This window comes from Ornithorhynchus anatinus, chromosome 3 (assembly GCF_004115215.2).
Source record: "Ornithorhynchus anatinus isolate Pmale09 chromosome 3, mOrnAna1.pri.v4, whole genome shotgun sequence".
Taxonomy (NCBI): Eukaryota; Metazoa; Chordata; class Mammalia; order Monotremata; family Ornithorhynchidae; genus Ornithorhynchus; species Ornithorhynchus anatinus.
In genome coordinates, this window is record NC_041730.1 from 51,888,213 (window position 1) to 51,908,658 (window position 20,446).

General features: G+C 51.1%; 1 protein-coding gene across 2 annotated transcripts; it reads right to left on the reverse strand.

Annotated features, from left to right (window-relative positions):
* Positions 1 to 603: 603 nt before the first annotated feature.
* On the reverse strand, positions 604 to 20,333 carry TMEM8B (transmembrane protein 8B). 2 transcript variants are annotated; one of them, XM_029061452.2, is made up of 13 exons: positions 20,247 to 20,295; positions 19,933 to 20,122; positions 18,952 to 19,159; positions 17,518 to 17,651; positions 17,021 to 17,286; positions 16,439 to 16,761; positions 11,741 to 11,837; positions 11,527 to 11,650; positions 11,070 to 11,212; positions 10,345 to 10,523; positions 3,345 to 3,491; positions 2,873 to 2,989; positions 604 to 1,775 (listed from the first exon to the last, which is right to left on the reverse strand). In XM_029061452.2, exons 1-13 carry the CDS (start codon positions 20,293 to 20,295, stop codon positions 1,440 to 1,442), a joined length of 2,313 nt encoding a protein of 770 aa, XP_028917285.1. In that variant the 3' UTR covers positions 604 to 1,439. The 2 variants fall into 2 exon arrangements, with proteins under 2 accessions (XP_028917285.1, XP_028917286.1); XM_029061453.1 differs by having other exon boundaries at positions 1,476 to 1,775; positions 2,873 to 3,011; positions 20,247 to 20,333.
* Positions 20,334 to 20,446: the final 113 nt, after the last annotated feature.

Sequence of the window (20,446 nt, forward strand, 5' to 3'; positions counted from 1 at the left end):
ATGAGTTCTGCATGGTGGACGGCTGCCTGCTCTCAGAACACACAGGAGGGAGGGAAGCAGGAAGACGTGGGAAGGGTGGGAGAGTTGTAGCCACTGAATGGGATCAGCAGCTGTGACATCTTGAGGGCCCAGCCCAGATCCAGCCCTCCCTCAACAATGCTTAATGCCGGGTTTTAGTCCAGGGACCGACTGACTAAGTCTGTGGTGAACTGGGAGTGGGGCAAGCCAAGTTGGAGTCTTCAAGCCAGTTAAAAACGGCGTGAGAGCAAAGTTGGTCTGCTCCCCGAACTTCCCGGCCCACCCTCAAGTTTCCTGAGTGGTGAATTCTCCATTCTTGGGGGAGGGCTCTTTTTCCCATTTTTGGTGCTGGGACCCCTCCTCCGCTACAATTGCTCCCCAGAAAGCAAGGGTAGCTAGATTTCTCCTGATAGCAACTTTGTCTTCCCCAACTCCTGGCCCAAGAGGCCAAGAAGCAGCCAGGGCCTGAGAGTGTCACCTGATCACCCCGAAGGTGCACCCGGAAAGAAGCTGACCATTGGTATACAGTACATTCTGAAAAGGTTTTCCTTCTTTTTGTTTTTTTTTTGTTTTTTAATCGTGTTTGTTAAGCGCTTACTCCATGCCAGGCACTGTATTGAGCACTGGGAGAGATACAAGCTAATCGGGTTGGACGCAGTCCAATGTCCTAGATGGGGTTCGCCATCTTCATCCCCACTTTACAGATGAGGTAACTGAGGCACAGAGAAGTTAAGTGACCTGCCCAAGGTCACACAGCAGACAAGTAGGGGAGCTGGGATTAGAACCCATGTCCTTCTGACTTCCGGGCCCGTGCTCTGTCCACCAGGCCATGCTGCTTCTCTAGTTGACAGCAGCACCCACATACACACTCAGAGAGATTGATAGTGGCACACAAACTCAGAGAGGCACACAATATGCACCCAGCCTCTCTAGGAGTACGTAATGGGCAAAAACATACACACTCATTAGCGGCAAATACCATTCACTGGGGCTGGTGCCCAGGGAAGTTCCCCCTTTTGTCCCTGACCCTGGCACCGGAGACCTGCCTCCAAAACCAGGTCTCTCCCACCTCTGCCCTTTCAGTCCATGAACCACCAGCCCCACTCCCTTAATGCCAATCCTGGAGGAGGAAGGGGACAGGAAAGGGAGCCATTCCCCTGGGCACGACCCCCTGAAATGCAGACCTATCCTCCAGGCAGTCTGGGGTGGGGGTTGGGGGGTCCTCCAAGACCCAGTGAGATCCATGATCCCAGGCTTCTCAAATCCAGTCCTCTGGGAAATCCGAGAATTCTGCTTCCCTGGGTTTCTGAAGCCAATGCCGGTGAGCATCTGAGGCCCGGGCCCTTGGGTAGCTGTGAAGCCGGTGTCCCCAAGAGTCCAGGGCATTTTCCCGATTGCCTGAAGTCCATACCCTGTGGCCGTCAGCTAGCACAGATACTATTGATGGAAACGGTGCCTGGGTCCACCAGGCCTAGTTCCTCCTGCTCGTTGATGCAGACCTGGTACCCACAGCCCCGTGGTCGGGTCAGAGGGGGTACTTTGCCCTCTGGTTTAGCACGAGGTGGCAGCAGAAAGCCCACGCTGCCTGCGATCAACATGTGCCAGATGCTGTGAATGTAAAAATAGTTCTCCTCGGTCTCCACAAAGGCATAGAGTAGCACGGCGGCCCCTGCGATGAGGCTGCCTGGGCACAAGTAGAAGACCCACCGCTGCCAAGTGGGCGGGTAGCAGTGCCGGCGATGGACACTGCGCACCGTCTGGGAAGAAAAGAAGACGTGCTATTGAGTTTTCACAGAGCAGACAGTGACGTGGGGTCTGGAGGGGGAAATGGGACCACGGGGAAGAAGGGGAACATGGATCTGGGGAGAGGAGGGGACACAGCATGGCCTAGTGGGAGGAGCGCGGGCCTGGGAGTCAGAGGACCTAGGTTCTAATCCCAGATTCACCACTTGTCTGCTGTGTGACCTGGGGCGAGTCACGTCACTTCTCGGGGCCTCAGTCATCTCATCTCTAAAACGGGGATGAAGACTGCGAGCCTCATGTGGGGCATGGACTGTGACCGACCTGATTAGCTTATACAGTGCTTGTACAACACTTAGTACAGAGTCTGGCACATACATAATAAGTGCTTAACAGATACCGTTTAAAACAAAACAAACAAAAAAAACCAGCCTGGAAAACCCAGACAGAAGCCGTCCGAGGATGAGGCCATAGGGCAGACATAGGCTTTTGAGCTCAAACTCAGGGACGTGGATTCCAGCTGGAACCTGGCAGAGAGAGATTGGGATTTGGCAGAGCAGAGAGGGGGATGAAGCCAGATCAAATCTCTACCCATTCTAATTCCCTGCAACTCTGAGGGGAGAACTTAGAGTAAGTAAGCCCTCTAGAGAAGCAGAACAGCCTAAGAGGCTGAGGAGGGACTTGATAGGTGGCTCATCCTCACCTACTCCACTCGGTCCAGTCCTGTCCCTATGTCAAAACCACACTTCTCTGATGTCGCAAGATGGCAGCTTGGCTCAGAACCATAAAATATGGCTTCCCAGATCTGCCCTGGCCGGTTCCAGACAAACAGGTAGAGTCACCTTAGGTCTTCCTGGCCCAGAGACCAGCTACCAGAGGGACTCACACTGGGTGGCTTCAATTCTCATTTCGAACCAAACCAAGAAGTGAAGAAATCAGAAGAGGATAATGCATCTAAAAGTAGGCCACTCCCAGACCTCCCCTGTGGAGTCCAGATCGGGGATCGGGACATGGGAGCAGGGATGGGGAGAGGAAATAGAACCCGACGGGGCAGGTAAGACGATAGGCTGGTGGCGGCCGCAGCAGTAGCACCCATCTCCCCCCCAAGTCTTACCCAAGCTGAAGCAAGGATCCCCAGTGCAAAGAGGCTCGGGCCCAGCAGGTTCCAGAGGCCATGGCGGTCCAGCTGCAGGGCCATGGAAAGCAGCATTGCACCCAGGAGGTACAGCATCTGGAAAAGAGGGACTGAGCAACTGGGGCACGAGGGGAGGAAGGAAGGCACGGGGTGATGCCTCAACAAAGTTCACCAATTCAATCCGTTGGCCTCACCCACCACCACCCTCAAATCCCTGAAGAGCCCCTACACTCCACCACTTCAGGGAGGTCTCGGTCCTCAGCCGGAAAAGAAAGGATATACAGTCGGTCCTGGGATAGTGAGTATGGGGAACAGGTAGCAAAAAGGGGACCTTCCAGGAAACCTGGAGGAACTCAGGGAAAAGGGTGGAGAGGGGCTGGGGATCGAGGACCCCCGGCTGACCAACTAACAAGACACTGGGGCACACAAGTCAGCTCAGCTCAGGACTCACCTGCTTGACCACAGGTTGCAGCCGAGCCATGGCGATAACTGTGACCCACACAGACATGAGGGAGCCAAGGAAGTCACAGAACTGCAGCACATCATACTCCATAATGCAGAACACTACGATGCCTGGCTGGTCACAAGCGTGGTAAAACTGGGGGGCGAGAGATCAGAAGTCTACCGAGTGCCTAATACAGTGTATTGCACCCAAGGGGAGCTCGATAAATACCATTATTACTAAGGATTGGGGATCACAGGGATGGAAGGACCGATGGTTTAGTAAATCTACAGTTCCAAACCTTATCCCATAGGGCCCCAGATTTCAAGGTGAAAGCAAGAAATGCAGCCGAGATGGGCATATACACACACAAAACAGGGGTCTGTATTTGTACACTGCTGTGGGTTCCTGCGTACCAATGTGTGTGCCCATCTTGGTGAGTGTATCTCCTTGCCTGAGTGTGTCTCAAAGTGTGTTTGTAAGTTCCAGAGGCCCAGATTTCCCCTGCCTTTTCCAAAGTAGGCTCACTAGGGCACATTAACTGTCAGGCTCTAATCTTGCAAAGCAAGACAATTGAAAACTCCCAACTGCGGAAAAATGCCCAATTCAGTACGAACCATTCAGGCACTCTCAGACATGGAAAGCAGCAGCATCCAGAAAGGAGCATGGTAGAGCTAACTCTGTGAGCAAGTCAGACTTAGGGCAGCCCTCCTGGCCCTGAGGATGGGCTTTCCCTCTGCCCAGCATTGGCTCACAGTCGTTAGCTTCACAACCAAGCAGTGGCCAGATTTCCCCATTGTTTAGGGTGAAGTACCCATCACAACACCAAAAACTTTCCCCCTATCATCAGGACACAGGACACATTGCCAGATACAGATGAGGAGAGAGAAAGTTGCCCTAAGGAACCCAAACAGATGCATAGTAATTGTACCCCGGCTGACAAAGTGATCATCGTAGAATTTTAGGCACAAAGAGGCAGTGATGCCAAAACATGGGAAGCAGCCTTGAGGGGTGGGAAAGCTCAGAGACACCAGCCTCCTGCTCAACGGTGTGCTGGAATGCTTAGCCTTCCCCAGTGCTAGAGAAGAGACAGTACTAAACAGTGCCTCCTCATTCCAGGATGAGGGACAATCACCGTACTGGAACAGGAGTAGGGTTCCCAGCTTCCCATTTTATGCTTTTTCTGGTGGTTATTCATAGTCTGGCAGCAGCCCCAACAGCTTGCCCCAGTTACCTCATCAGTAAAACAGGAATTAAGACCGCAAGCCCCACATGGGACATGGACCGTGTCCAACCTGATTAGCTTGTATCCACCCCAGCGCTTAGAATAGTGCCCGGTACATAGTAAACGCTTAACAAATACCATTAAAACAAAAAAATTAAAGCCCTCGGCTCCCTCACACCTTTCCATACACAGGAAAGCTGGGGAACCCACCCCAATTGCCAGGGCTGCATTAACCATCATAACAGTCAGTATTTCTCTCACAGCACCAGACTATCCCACATCAAAGGAAAAGGCAGCATGGGTGAACCCATGGAAGAATAAGTGATTTCCGAGCCCTGAACCAACCTTGGTTTGTTCCACTCCAATCTCTCGCTAATTGTGCAGTCAGAGTGTCAGAAAGGAGAACCCGAACCCTTAGATATCTGAACGCAGGCCTCTGCCATGATCAAATTCTGTCAGCCCACTCCCTCAAGGAATTCCATGGGTCCAAGTATCCATAAGTATATCCATCAGGCTGTCCCCAAGACTGGGGGCCCAGTTAGCAGCATCACTCAGCTGGTTTGATGAAAATACCTCAGATCCCAGAATTCCTTGCCATAAAGGGGACACTAGATCATCATCACCTTGCAGTTCCCTAAGGTCCTACGGAAAGCTGCCTACACATCAAGCAAAGGTGTTTACCCAACAAATGAGAAGTCAAGGCTGCGGAGATCCAGGTCTATGCTATGCTGATCGCCGCCAAACCAAGGACTTCTATACATCCCTGAAGAATCTCTGTACTTCCATACACTATTAGAGCACCACTGACTGACTGACTGACTGAAGAGGGTAGCTGGCTCCACCCTCAACCCAGACAAGGAACACATTTTTTCAGGAAGAGCAATAATATTTCAATAGTCCTTCTACCATTGAAAATAAGGCTCTCTGGAGCCTAGTGAACCTGCCAGGATGAGGATATGGTCTTCACTCCAACTCTGGAGGAGATCACCCCTGCAATAAGAGAATGAAGAATGGTAAAAACCCCCAAGCTGATGGTATACTTGCCAGGCTTTATAATCAAGGAGGGGATGTCCTGCTCAGAGGTCTGCACAGGCTTTTCCTCAATATATGGAGGTGACAGATGAGCAAATGTTTCTTTAAAACCTATGGCACAGATAAGTGCTTTCTTTAAAACCTATGCTGAAGAGAATGGTCTTTCTTAAAAATAACATTTGGTCTAGGTTTTTTTTAGTGACCTAAGGAGTAGGTTGCCTCTTGAGGGGGGAGCAGCTGTGTGGGGCATGGGGCTAACAAGACGTGGATGGGGCTCAGAGAAGTCCCAGCAAAAACTGCCAACCAAAGGAGAGGCTTGGGCACCTGGCCATCCACTGGGCCGATCTACAGTCTGTAAAATGCAGTCATTATCCCACCCAGGTGACCCCAGGGATTTGAGACCAAGTCACGAGAGCAGACACTTAGGGGACACAGGACTTAGGGGAAAGAGTGAGGTAGTGGCCCAGGCGAGATGCCTTGGTTGTGTCGGCAAATGCTGAGGAAAGGGACTGCTCACAGTGGCCCCTAGGTAGGCCAGCCAAGGGCTCAGACTGAAAACTGCAGCATGTCTGGCACTGGCTGAATGACATGTGCACTGATCTCAAAATCTGTTGAAATTTTAGTTTAGGAGAAGTTTAAAGGAAGGAGAACTTGGCATTTTCACTTTGGATTTTGTTTGTTATGCTCATTGGACCTGATGCCAAATTTTGTAGAACTGTGCCATCTGCATAGTTAGCACCAATGTATTGTGTTGTGGAGGTCCGGGGCTGAACTCTGAATTTGGAATGGTACCCAACACTGCTAGTGAAGGCAGGAAGCAGATTGGTACAGGACATGAAAACATTCTCTCTGGGGGGCTGCAGGAGGTCAAACCTTGAAAGAAAAGGCCAGGTGAGAAAATCAAAAGTGGGAAGTTTGTTACAAGGCTAACATTGAGAGTATAAGGTAGAGGCTGGAAAAGACAGAGAGCCCAGCTGCCCCAGTGGTCAGGTGCCATATATAGGGCTGCACAAGCCAGCTCTAGATTTAGGTTTTATTAACCGGTAACCAGATTTAGGATGGTTTATGAGGAGGGTGCATTCCAGTTCTTCATGTATACTAAAGCCAGATAAGAGAAAATGAATTTAAATTAATGAAGCAGGAGAAATTTCAGTTGGACATATGAAGGGACTATTAGGAGAAAAACGAGCAGTCAAGGGGCTGAGGGAAGGTGTGGAGAGACCTCTACTGAAAGACTTAGAAGCCTGCCTCCAAGGGCCTGGACCAGCTGAACTGCAGGGGTCCCAGTTCTGGAGTCCAGAATTCTCTCCCAAGGGTATACAGAGTTTTGGGAACCTTGACCAATAAAGCATTCAATAAAGCATTTAAAATCAATAACAGTGACCCCCACCAAAAAAAAAAAAAGCAAACCCAAGCGAGCCCAGGAATGTCCCTTGTTGAACAGTTTGGAAATGTCCAGAACTCAGCTTGACTGGGACAACCCTAATATACCTTTTATTCTTGGTCAAATACTTTAAAACCTTTTAAAAGTAAGGCCTAAGTATGCATTGTATTTCTGCTGACCTCATGGTTTAATATGTTCCTTGCTACTGAATATTAAAAAAAAATAAGACCACACACAAACTCATTACTGGGTCAGACCCAAGGTCCACTCAGACCAGGATTCGATCCCTGATAGTGGCATCAAGATGCTTGGGGGAAGAATAGAGGAACAATGTGATGGCTGTCCTTCTTATCTAGCCATCTATTTCATAATGTAGTAATAATAATGATAATAATTGTGGGATTTATTAAGTGCTTACTCTACACGCCAGGCACTGTACTAAACCCTGGGGTAGATATAAGTAAATGAGATTGGACACAGTCTCTGACCCACAAATGGCTCACAGTCTTAATCCCCATTTCACAGATGGGGTAACTGAGGAACAGAGAAGTTAAGTGACTTGCCCAAGAATCTCACAGCAGATGAGTGGCAGAGCCAGGATAAGGACCCAGATCCTTCTGATTCCCAGGTGATACTGCTTCTCATCTTGTTCTCAGGGAGGGGAATGTCCGTCACTCACCAGATGACATCAGCAACCAAATACCGGGAAGGGTTTGGGCAAGGAGATGGTGAAATCTTTTAACATACTGGTTAACTGGTTAACCAAAGAAAGTGCCTGTGTGACCTGTGAACTTGCAATATTCCAATTCCAACTGTGAGATTCGTTATCACATATGGAATTGTGGAAAGTCAGACTGTGTCTGACCTGATTGTCTTGTATCACCCACAATTATTATTATTATTGTTATTACTTTACAGGAGGGAGTGGGACATTTGGCATTATTCCAAATCTCAGTAGCCAGCCCTTAGGGTTCTGGACTGCCAGCTGAACCCTGAATGCTTCATTGAATGGTCGCAGTAAACAAACTGGGCAATCCCGGGGTGCACTCATGTGAAGTCCCCAAAGAAACCCTACCCCAAATTGCAGTGGGCACTTTGACCGAGGTACTACAACTGGACATCCAGCCTCGAAAGTGATGGTACGTCAAAGGCCAATCAATGAAAGTGGACTGTGGAAATTTGTGGCAAATCCCTGCTCCCCATTCCTCACAAGATCATAGCCAATGTCCTTCTGGAACAGTCACTAAAAAAAAACTGGAAACAAGTGTTCCCAGAGTTACAACCTGACTTTAGATTGCAACAAGCTACAGCAACTGCACATCAGATAGAGGAGAAGCACAGGAGAAGAAAGGTGACTTCAAAACTTCATTTACAGAGATTCAAAAGCTCTTACTCTCATCAGCTGACCCAATCTCTGCCAGCTACAAAACAAGTTTGGCTGCCCTGAGAAATTCACCATGATGGTGTGACTGCCAGCCAAATCAGAGTTGAAGATGCCTATCTGATCTTTCCCATCACCCACTGAGAACATCAGGACTGGCCGGTTTTATCTAATTCCAAATAGGTATGGAACAAGAAACCTGCAGGTTGCTGTTCTGAAAATAATCCCAGTCCTCTGGGGAAAACCTTCCAACTCAACAGGCCAGGACTGGAGCTTCTTTGGGGCTGATATACTCACAAGACATGCCGATGTCTAATGAAGACCTAATGAAAAAGAAGAAAACCCGGATCCTGAGAATAGCCAAATATTTTCTATGCCTCATTGTCCAAAACTGTACTACTAGATTAAGAAATAGAAAATGAAATTTAGAGGACAAGTGTAGTGTGTCCTTCGAGAAACTTGTGGCATCAAGTTTGGCCTGAATGCTTCAGTGGCGATGATCTTTATGGCTGCCAGACCAGGACCTACCAGTCACCACATCAAGTTCATCGGCATTATCAATGAACAGTACTCATTTTTAAATAGATCACCAGCAAAATGGTCTTGGAGAGCATGTCAGCTCTCATTGCAACCTAGTTTGAAACTCTGGGAGCTATTCTGGTCTATATATCTCAAGAAGGACTGTCTAGAGCTGGACAAGGTCCAGAGAGGAGCAAGCAAGATGATTGGGGGTGGAGAAGCTTTTGGATTGAGGACAAACTGGAAAGGCCAAGAGTCTTTGCTCTGGACAGACAAAGGAGGACAGGAGATAAGATTAAAATTTAGAAAATCGTGAAGAGTGTGGCCAGGGTGAACCTGGAGTTGTTGCTGCCCACCAAATCCCATACCAGGATGAGGGGCCCCCAGGGAACCTTGCTGGTAGGTCCTAAATAAACTAACAGAAGCATTTCTTCCCATTAGAAGTTGTGAAGAGCAAAAAGAGCAGTCGGTTCTAGAAGAATTTGGATATATTTGTGGATAAGAGGTCCTTAATGGGTTATATTAACACAACTCTTATAATGTACTCTCCCAAGTGCTTAGACTAGTGCTCTGCACACAATAAGCACTCAATAGTACCATTGACTGACAGAGGGTAAATTAGAAAAGGTGAGGGAAAGGTTAGGGGTTTTAGATGATCCATCCCTAACCATGAGCAGGAAATGTCCCGGTGGGCAGCTGAAAAATGATCCCTCTAAGGATTCTACTGTGATGGTCAGGGACAGAATCGAGTCCAGGATGGCCTATTGTCCGGATCCAGGAATCTGATGCAATAGATTGCTCATGATTGATCATGATTTTCTGATCTATGAGGAGAATGAAAGCTTATAGGAAAACAAATTAGCTGCTGTAGTAAGACAGATATTTTGAAAATACAGTGAAGCATGACTTCAAATGATTTGGGCATAGAAATGGATTGCTGAGAGCCCACAGAGACAGACAGACCGGCCTGGCACGTGCCTCTCACTACAAGCAGAGGTTTCAGGAAGATTGGGACACCAGGAGAGAAAATCAAAATTAGTGCCGATGCTGAACACGCAAATGTAACAGCACGCACGACAGAGGATGATCTTCATACGTGAAGCAGAGAAAGAAACTGTCAACCTGTATTGACCTTTTCAGCCAGACAGACCTGAATCCATGGGTAAAATTCACCCTCACTGGCATCATCTTCACATATGAAGGGCAAACATAGACAGAATTACGGTCACAAGGGTATGACAGCATTGGATGGGGAACACCTGACAGAGGGAGAAAGGGCAGCTTGGCATGGAGGGAAAGTGAAGGAAAGGAAGAAAAGGGAAGTGAGGGAAGCCTGCAATTAAACGTCCCCATTTTATAGTCGGGAAGAGCTCTTCCTGGGTCCATAGTCCTTCAATTCTATAGCCAGCCCCAAACCCCAGGCCAGCCTCTCCCACCCCCACTCCAATCAATAGTCAGCTCTCATTACCGTGGAAAAGAACATGGTGAAGATGTACACAGCAGCTTCAAGGAGATAGCGGCTCCGTAGAGCCACAGCTACAGGGGGGACAAACATAAGGTTGCTTAGGCAGAGCAGCAGTGTGGAGAGCAACTGGAAGCCATAGCTGAAGGCCTCAGCATTGTCTGTGCAGCCCCAACCACTCCAACCTGTGGAGAGAGGGACAATTTCAGGGAGGGAAAGAATAGAGGTAAGGAATAGGGCACAGGGTGGCAGGCAACCGGGCATAGTCTTGGGGAGGACCCTGCCATAAGGGTAGCTGCTAGGGTCACATCCACATGGGGCACAGCCTGTCACAGGGTATCATCAGGGCACAGACTCCGGGGAACCCATGAAAGAGAGACACATTCTGATGTCCATCCCTGAGTTTCCCTATCTTTTTCCCCTCTCCACTCTAGTCCTCCACCCCATCCTTTAACCTAGGAGCCCAGCTCGGCAAGTCTCCAATCCCAATCACTCAGTCAGTGGTATTTGTTGAGTGCTTTCTGTACGCATCGCACTGTACTAAGCACTTGGGAGAGAATACAACAGAGTTGGTAGACATATTCCCTGCCCACAATGGGTTTAGAGTCCCACTCTACAACTCCCAGACCCCATCTCTTCACTTCTTCACCCTCTGGATCCAATATAACCCCACCATCCCCACCTCGCTGCCCTATAAATTCCACCCCACCTCATCACCCTCCCCTACTCACCAGCCTTGCACTCGCAGGCTGCATAAAGGTAGTTGTTTGTCCGCAGAAGTTTGCACTGGCCATAGGGGCCACAGTCATTGATGCAGGGGGATAGGAAGGACCGGAGATGGACCTCGGCAGTGACATTCTGACAGTGTTCAAACCTGTTGGGTAGCCTGACCATTAACCATACTTTCCAAAGGACTCCCCATGGCCCCCAGCAGACCTTACTCTTTCCATCTGCTCTCTTCTTGTGCCCAGCTCCCTCTCTTCCCTTCAGGTCTCTGTTACCAAACTCCCCAGTCCCCATCCTCCCCACCAATCCATCAACTGTTCTCCCCTACCACTTCGCCCAGCCCCCACCCCACACCTGCTCTTCCCTCCCACTTTTCAGTCTCCGAATCCCTGCTCCCCTCCCCGACCACCTCATGCTCCTTCCCACCCTCCCTCCCCCTCACTGCCCCTTCAGCTCCCTCACCTGGGTCCAGAAGCGCAGAGGGAGCGCAGACTCAGGTACCAGCTGCCTGTCTGGGGGAATGGGAGCCGCAGCTGGGCCACGTTGGAGGAGGCATTGACTGACAGCAGGAAGCCAGACAGCGAGTCTAGGAGCAGAAAAGGTCAGGGCCTGGACACCAGGCAGCTAAGTGTCCCCAGCCTAGATTCCCCAAATGTGTTCCCCCACTGACTCTCACCTGTCGAACAGGTGACTGAGGTGTTGTCTCCTGAGGTCAGAGGCACCTCATGGTGCAGACAGCCAAACACAGTGATGTTCTCTCCCTGAAGTGAGCTCTGGGGACACAGCAAAGAAGAAAGGGTGGAGAAGGGCAGAGAAAAGGGAAAAGGGGAAAGGAAGATAGAAGGGAGGGAGATTAAGGCAATGGGGCAGAAAGAAAAAGAGGGAAGTTGGGGGAGAGATGGGGTTAGGAATGAGAAGGAGAGAAAGAGAAGGGGAGAGATGGATAGGGAGGAGGGGGAGTACAGAATATTGGAGGAGAAGGGGAGAAAGGAGTCAAAGCTGGGATAGAAGATGCTCCGTGGCCCTAAGACTCCTACTCTTTGTCAAGTTGAGACGCCATAGCCTGGCTGCTGTTCAGATTCCCCTCTCCCCACTGTGTGCAGACCCCTAATCTGGGTGCTTATGGTGATGGAGGAAAGGCCTTCCAGAGAAGGAGCAAAGACACACAGTCCTTGCCCTTGGGCAAATACGGATTCAGGTTTTACAGGAACCAGCATTCTCAATATTTTCGTCTGAAACCCAACCATGTTTAATTGGGCAGCTGGGCCACGTTGAAGGAGGCACTGACTGACGGCAGGAAGCCAGACAGCGAGTCTAGGAGTAGAAAAGGGCAGGGCCTGGACAACAGACAGCTAACTGCCCTCCCCGCCATAGATTCCCCAGATGTGTTCCCCCACTGACTCTCACCTGTTTGATGGTGTCCTGCCCCCTGCAGGGACAACAATTTGAAATATAAGAACATCATGTGGGCAGGGAACATATCTACCAACTCTTTTACAGCGTACTCTCCCAAGCACTTAGTACAGTGCTCTGCACACAGTAAGCGCTCAATAAATATGACTGATTGATGAGAAAATGAACCTGATGATCCTGAATTAGATCCACATTCCATGCAGCTCAAGACTTTATCTCCGACTGTAGAATCAAGTTACTGGTAGGAACCAGGCAATGGCATTCTCACAGTTAGGGATGGACCATGCAACATCCCCCCCTAACTTTCCCCACTCCGTCCCTAATTGTCCTGCTGGTAACCCATCATGGATTTCCCCTTACCTTTCTCGAACCTGTTGAGGCTTTTGATTGTACTACTTCCTGAGGAAATGAATTCCAAGGAACATTTCCCTTCCATTTTATTCTGATTGCACCACCAAATTTGCACCTAAGAACCACTTGGCTAGGAAAATAAAATTGACTTGCTCCCCTTCCTATTGGAGGGTGATGCCACACTGCCATTGGCCATTGTGCAGGGTCTCTGAGTGCAACTAAGACTCTGCCTCACATGCCTGGCCTGGCCAGAGCCCCCAAATTTCCAAGCTGACTGGGCCTGCCTGTCACTGTGATCTCTGACAGTCCCCAGGGTTGTTCCTCACAGATCCTTAAAACAACTCTTATTCTTTGCCTTTTGGTGGTCCCTCCATACAGCAGCTGTTTGGGCTCCTCCTGTCTCCCGTCCTCCTCACATTTACCCACCCAGCAAAGTTGTGTTGGGATGAGCAGTGCCCCTTTGGCTGGTGAACTCACTGAGTTTCAGGCCTCATTATTGCAGCAATTACTGAGTGCCCATTATGTGTAGAATACTGTATCGATTGCCTGCTGTGTGCAACGCATTGTACCACAGGCCTACTGGATGTAGAGCACTGTACGGACACTTGGAAAATACAACAAAATATGCAGTCCTTGACCTTCGGGAGTTTATGATGTAGTGGTGGACCCATATTGCCAAATACTTTTAAAAGACTAAGCGCACAGGCACAAATGATAAAAAGAAAAGGCAATTCAATAAATCATATATGACGAAACAGGGGGAAAAGATGGGGAGGTGAGAAGAGAAGGGATAAGGGAAATAGGAGGAGGAAAGAGGGAGAGGGGAGAGGGAGGGAAGAGAGGGCTCATCCTCTGTGGCCGTACCACCAGCCATCCAGCAGCAGCTTCATCATCAGTCCAGAAGAGCTGCAATTTATTGGTGGGGGCGGGCACAGGAGTGGTACGGCAGCCATGCAGATCAATCCCTCATAGTTTAGACAGTCACCACAGCAACCCATACTGAGCCTCAGAGTACCCGAGAGGTGACATCTCCCCCATCCCCAGCCCTGCAACCAACTTGGCTCCGGGACTGGGGATGAGAGGAGGTCGCAGAGCTCTATGGGTACAAGAGAAACTCCGGAGGTTCTAGAGCTGGACTGGGTATCATGGCTTCCTCTTAGGAGACAAAAAGTGGGGCCGCTAAAGGCTCCACCTCTCCAGGGCCAATTCCAAGGGATAGAGGGCCTCCATAACACCTATGAAGATGGCACCACTAGAGGTAACTGAAACCACGTGAGTGAATGAGCTTCCTGAGAGAACAAGTGTATTGCAAGATGAGCAAATGATTCAGAACAGAACCTTTCTGGACACTGGACGCTGGAAGCAGCGTGGCTCAGTGGAAAGAACACGGGCTTTGGAGTCAGAGTTCATGGGTTCGAATCCCGGCTTGGCCACTTGTCAGCTGTGTGACTTTGGGCAAGTCACTTAACTTCTCTGTGCCTCAGTTACCTCATCTGTAAAATGGGGATTAAGACTGTGACCCCCATGTGGGACAACCTGATTCCCCTGTGTCTACCCCAGCGCTTAGAACAGTGCTCGGCACATAGTAAGCGCTTAACAAATACCAACATTATTATTATTATTACTCACAGCTAAAGTAGAAGAGGGAAACACAAAGCCTGAAAAGAAGCCTGAGAGGGAGCATGTCCTAGTGGATAGAGTATGGACCTGGGAGTCAGAAGGGCAGAGAGAGAGTCTGTGTGACCTTGGGCAAATCACTTAATTTCTCTGTACCTCAGTTACCTTATCTGTAAAAGACTGTGAGCCCTATGAGGGATAGGGATTAGCAACTGTCACTGAGTAAGCTCTTAACAAACATAAAGAAAGGAGCAGTCAGAAAGGTAGGTAGAAAGAGAACCTATGTCAGTGAAATGAAAGCCACAGAGATTTTCCAGGAGGAAGGAGATAACAACAACATTAAAACCAACTTATATTGAGGAAGATTAGGACACATCAAAGTCCGTTAGATTGAACCTGGAAAAGGTTACTGATGATATTGATGAGCAACATTATACAATCAAGTGAGGAGAGCAAAATCTAGGTTGTAGGAGGTTAGAGTGAGACCAGCACGTGAATACTGTTCATTTAAAGAGTTTGAACAGGAATAGGAACTAAGAGAAGCTGGAGGGTGTGATGGGGTCAAGGACTGGATTTTTCTGCATACAGGAGACTTGGTTTTGTCTAAAGACAGAATGGACAGAGACAGAGGAAAGTGAGACAGTAAAAAGAGGGAGGAGGGCAGGAACAAGATTTTTAAAGAAGTATGTTGGGGAGGTTTCAAGGCAGGGGTGAAAGGTGAAAAACTCCTCTTGGGAAACACCTGGAAAGGAGGAGAGTGTGGGTGGGCAATTGTGGGTGGGCAACAGGAGAACATTGAGAAAGTAAAGGGGACCCTTCAAGAAATTTGTATCTGTTGCACTCGAACAACAAAGCTACCAAGGGCATTGGAAGTAGAGAGGGAGGAGATTGGGACACTGAGCATTTCAGGAAGGAAATAAAAGCTTAGTAGTCAATAGGAGCTGGGTGATGAGCTCAATCGGGTAGAATTTTTTCCTTGATGTTTGATGTGCAGTTTGGCTTGCAGGTGGTGCTGATAGGGCATCTCAAGAAGCAGGGCAGAACAACTTGCAGTTGGCCCAGATCTCAGCATCAGAGAGAAGATTGGACAGAAACTCAGATGAGTTTGAGCTGAAACCTGAGGCCACATTGCTGATGATTTGCTTTGCCCACCTTGCCCAAGCCCTGTTGAAGGCTCCTGGCCATCCTGTTGAAGGCTCCTGGCCATCATGACCAGCCCTGATCCCTTGTGTTTTAGCTCGGGGAATGGTCCCTGAGTCCCTGGCTGGTGTCAACCCTCATTAAGAAGTAGCTGAAGCATGTGCTGTCTGGAATGGGGCAGCTTCTGGGAAAGGTTATTATTAAAGAACCTTATCTAGTTCTCTAAACATGGATAACAACTTGTCCTTGTAAAATCAAAACCATAATCTAAGCCGAGGAACTCAATCAAGGGCTAGTAATCAGAAACTAAAACCTCTCCCTTTCAGCTAGGGACAGTGCTTCTATGCCTCTGACCCCTTCACCTGGATCGATCAATCAAGGGAATTTATTAAGCACTTACTGGGTGCAAAGCACTGTATTAAGGGCTTGGGAGAGTCCAATACAACAGAGTTAGTTGACATGTTCCCTGCCCACAAAGAGCTTACAGTCCTAGAGGGCTCCCCAAACCCACACTGCTGGAGTCTTCCCTACTGGAGTCTTCCCTTGGCTCTGGATTAAACCTTGGTTGGCAACAACCACTTTAAGCCTAAAGGAGCCAAAAGGAAGTCAAAAGCCATACTCCACTCTGAGCTGGCAACTCAACCCCAGGTCTTCCCTCCCCAGCTCCACACTTCCGCCAGCCCCAACCGCCTCCAACTCTACTGCCCGTGAAACCGGCTTCCAGCAGATCCAACCCTCCAGTCCCCACGCTGCCCCTCTCAGTCCTCCTGCTTCTCCCTCTCCCTCCTTCCCTCCCTCCCTCCGTCCCGCCCCCAGGCCCCAGCCTCCCCCACTCCCCTTCCGGTCCTCTCACCACATTGAGTCGTAGCTCTAGACTGAGAACAGCCCCACTGTCCAGCACGGGGAGCAGGCGCAGAGCAAACACAGCTGGGCGCTCTGGGGGCAAGGAGACATTGGGGCCGAAGAAGATGTAGAAGTGGACGGAGAAGGTATCCAATTCGTTGCGTAGCGTTGGCCTCACTGGCCAGCAGAGATCCAGTGGCCTCACTAAGCTCCCTGTCTCGGGACCCCCTGACGGCAGTGGCTCTGGTGGGGGCAGGCGAGCCGCTGCTGACTGTGGCATGTTCATGGCAGCACCAGCGGGCAGAGCCCGGGCCAGGCCTTGCTGGGAACACTCTGCAGGGGGTGGGAAGGAAGCTCAACTGGAGACCCTGACTCCCCCACCTCTCTACCCCACTCCCAGTCCCCACCACGCAAGTCCCCATCCCCTCCACCCCAGCCTCAGACCCCTCCACCTTTCCTGGGCCCCCAGACCCCGCCACACCCCCTCTGAAACCCAGTATTAGGGAGATGGGATCACAGTGAGAGAGAAGGGTGGGGAATGAGGCTTGAAGGCGGGGGAATCCACAATGAAAGGGACCAAATCAAAGCTCACCTTCCAGTCGGACGGTCACCTGGAAGCGGACAGGGACAGACAGAGGCAACTGGGCCTCCACCATCACGTAATGCCAGTGATCCCAGAGTGGTAGGGTGAACTCCAGGTGGCATGGTGTCCGTGACTGGCAGTCCAAGGAGCTAGAGTTGTGGAGTGGGGGGGCCTTGGGGCGCAGGCGCAGGGACAGGGGACAGCGCCCCCGCAGACCCCCCCAGCAGTTCACCAACCACACTGATACCTTGGAGGTGAAATTGGGAATGAAGATCCTGCAAGGAGGAATGGAAAAAGGGAGGGAGGGAGGGCACAGAGGTGTAAGAGTCTGGAGGTGGAATCGGGGGGCGCTTAGAGGAATGAGAGATGGGCACAGCACTGGGAAGGGGCAGAGGAGTGAGTCAGGGGGATAGTTTTAGGGTCAGGACCAGTATCGGGATTAACAGTGGGGGTCAGGCCTGGCCTAAGGGGTCACGGTAAGGCTGGGCTCAAAGTTAAGCACTCACTTGTAAAGAGCAGAGCGGTTGTGAGGGGAGATACTTTGCTCCACCAGGAGCCCGGGCACCAACACAGCCACACCCAGAAGGCGCTGGACAATCAGTTGGGGCTGGAACAGGTACTGGCATTCATCATGGAGACCCTGACAATGGCACAGGGGAGACACTGGGATCCAAAACCCCAAACCAATCGCAAATCTGAACCAACCCAGAAAACGTGACTTGAACTCTAACCCCAAATTCTAACCCTGAATCCTAAACTGCACCTCCTGTCCCTCATCCTAAAGGAAACCCTGGAAGCTTCTTCCTGTCCCTGAGGGCTCTTGAGAATTGGATCCATTTAAAGCCCATCTGTGCCTGGCAACCTCCGCCTGGATGTTGAAAACAAGTAGTTTTCTTACTCGGAGGTGAAGCTACATTCACCTGCCCTGCAGAACAGACTTGAGGTGTTATGAAAGAAAGCCCTCACTAGCCTCCAGTGAGATCCTTAAAACTCTATCCCTTCAGACTACTATTATCGAGGTCCTGCAAGAAGGTCTACAGGGAGGAATGGGGTTTTTTTGGGTTTTTTTGGCTTCTGTCAGGCCCAGAGGCCCCAGCCCCTTCCTTCCTTCCTTCTGCCTGCATCGACATAGACTGGGCTCTGAGGTAGGTGGTTGCCCCAGCTAGCAAGGATTTCAACTCTGGGGTCATAAGAGGAGGTTAGGTAGCTCATGCTAGGAAGAGATGGCTATTAGAATCCTGGTAGTGAGGAAGTGAGTCTCTCCAGGATCTCCCATAATCCCATCCTAGTATGGGGTTAGACCCCTTTGCCTCCCTCTCTAGACTGGAGGCTCGTTGTGGGCAGGGAATATGTCTGCCAACTCTCTTATATAATTACATTTTACTCTCCCAAGCACTTAGTATAGTGGTTTGCACACAGTTAAGCATTCAGTAAATATGATTGATTGATTGATTAACTCTCTTTCTGTTTTTTTATGGATCTGGGGCTAGTGGGGAGGGAATATGTGATGAGAGAAAGAGCGTGTGCATGGGTCTGGGTCTGCAAAAGATAGTGGAAATGGGATGAGAGAGAGAAGATGTCTGGGGGGGGGGGAGTGTGGGGGGGGAAGTAAGAGAGAAGATACGTGTGCATGTGGATATGAGGGGTGAGAGAGAGGGTGATTACAGCAGACTGGGAAAACTGATCTCATCTCAGCTTTTTCCTGGAGAAAAGTCTCTGTCGCTAATCACCCAGCAGTCCAGCATCAACCATACTGGGGCTAGATGAAGCCAGAGCCCTGGTACCATCAGAGGTATACGCATCATCCCCGGTCCCATCAGACCATGGAAAGGAGGAGAAGGGAGGGAGAGGAGAGAAGGGGAAGTAAAGGAAAATTGAGTGGGAAGGGAGAGAAAGGAAAGAAAAGGGCAGGAGGAAAAGGAGGGAGTAATCTGGCTCACCTTAACTGAAATCCGACCCTGGTCCTTGGGTAAGTGGGCAGCCAAGAACCAGTCTCCGGGCAGTGGACTGCTAATGTTGAAGACTCCAGTGGTCCGGTTGGGAAATGTCCAAGACAGAGTCAACGCGAAGGTCCCAGGCACAGCCGTGTCCCGGGGAAAATGGGTCTGGAGAGGGTTGATGACAGGGGGTGCCCCCGAGCGGAAGTATCTGCCAAAGAGTAGGGGATAAAGGTGGGAGCTGCGCGTAGGGGGAGGAGGAACCTAAGGGGTCAGCAAAGCAGAGAACTACGGGGGTGGGAACTAGAGAGCATGGGAATGAGTACAGGAGCACAGGAGGGAGGAAAATGGGAGGTGGCAGAAGGCCAAAAGGGTTGAGGGAACTGGCCCGAGGCAAGAAATCCCATAACCCTGCAAGAACCTGCAAGGACTGCAAAAGTTGGTAGCCCAGCTCGCCATAATTCCCTCCCCGGATTGAGTGGGGCCTAGCAAGGCCAGGAGAAGCACCGGGCTTCCCTTCCTGAGGCTATCAGACCTCGTCGGATAGGGGATTTCTCCCAGGAGCGGCCAGGTCCCGCGACTGCTGGGATTTTGAATCCCTGGAATTCACGGGCATCGGCAGACCGGTGCAGAGCCAAGGTGAGCCAGATTACTCCCTCTTTTTTCCCGCCTCCAGGTCCAACCCACGTGAGCCCAAAGCAACCTAAACCAGGAAAGACACAGGGAGGCTGCACGGTGGGAACGGATGTGAGACAGGTCCAAGGCCGGTCCCGTTCCAGTTGGGGTTTTTGGCTTGTTGAACCCGAGAGGCCCCAGGTCTGCGGCCCGGGCCCCGCAGAGACCGACCAAGGCCCGGTCAGGGTTTCTGGAAAGGGGCAGGGGCAGGGGCAGGGGCCGGGCGGGGGGGGGATGGTGGTCAGGGCGGCATGAGAGGCCTCCCCCCACCAAGCCCACCGGGGAGGGGGGCTGGCAGGGCTCACTCACACGGTGACACTGCGGTCCGGGCAGTGATCTCCGAAGGTGCCCCCCTGCTCTTTGAAGGTGATGAGGTTCCAGACGGCCAAGACAGTGTCCTCGGGGACGTGAAAGTGGAAGAGCTCCGTGCTGGCGAAGGAGCGGAATGGACTGAGCTTGCGGGGGGTGCGGGTGGAGTAGTCGGTCACCAACAGACCCCCTGCGGGGAGGAAGGAGACAGGGTGGTCGCAGGGGGATGGGGGGCCAGGAGGGACCCCAACGTCTCGCTCTCTGCCCCTGGGGCCCCGGCAGCCCCCGGTCCCCCCGGCCCGCCCCGCACTCACCGGCCCCCCGCCCCAGAAGGACGAGCAGCAGCAGCAGGACGGGGGGCATCCGCGGCTGTCCCCGGTGCTGAAGAGGGGAGAGGCCGCCGCCGGGCCCCATGACCGGGGGCGGGGGCGGGGCCGGGGTGGGGCCGGGGCGGGGCCGGAGCGATGCCCCTCGCAGCCCGGGCCCGCCGGCGGCAGCCGCCTGACGTCACCCC

Coding starts and splice junctions, on each gene's coding strand:
- TMEM8B (XM_029061452.2), bottom strand. CDS start 20,295: ATGCCCCCCGTCCTGCTGCTGCTGCTCGTCCTTCTGGGGCGGGGGGCC. Junction 19,160..19,932: donor CCGGACCGCAGTGTCACCGT/GTGAGTGAGCCC, acceptor ACTCTTTGGCAG/ATACTTCCGCTCGGGGGCAC. Junction 17,287..17,517: donor AACCGCTCTGCTCTTTACAA/GTGAGTGCTTAA, acceptor TCCTCCTTGCAG/GATCTTCATTCCCAATTTCA.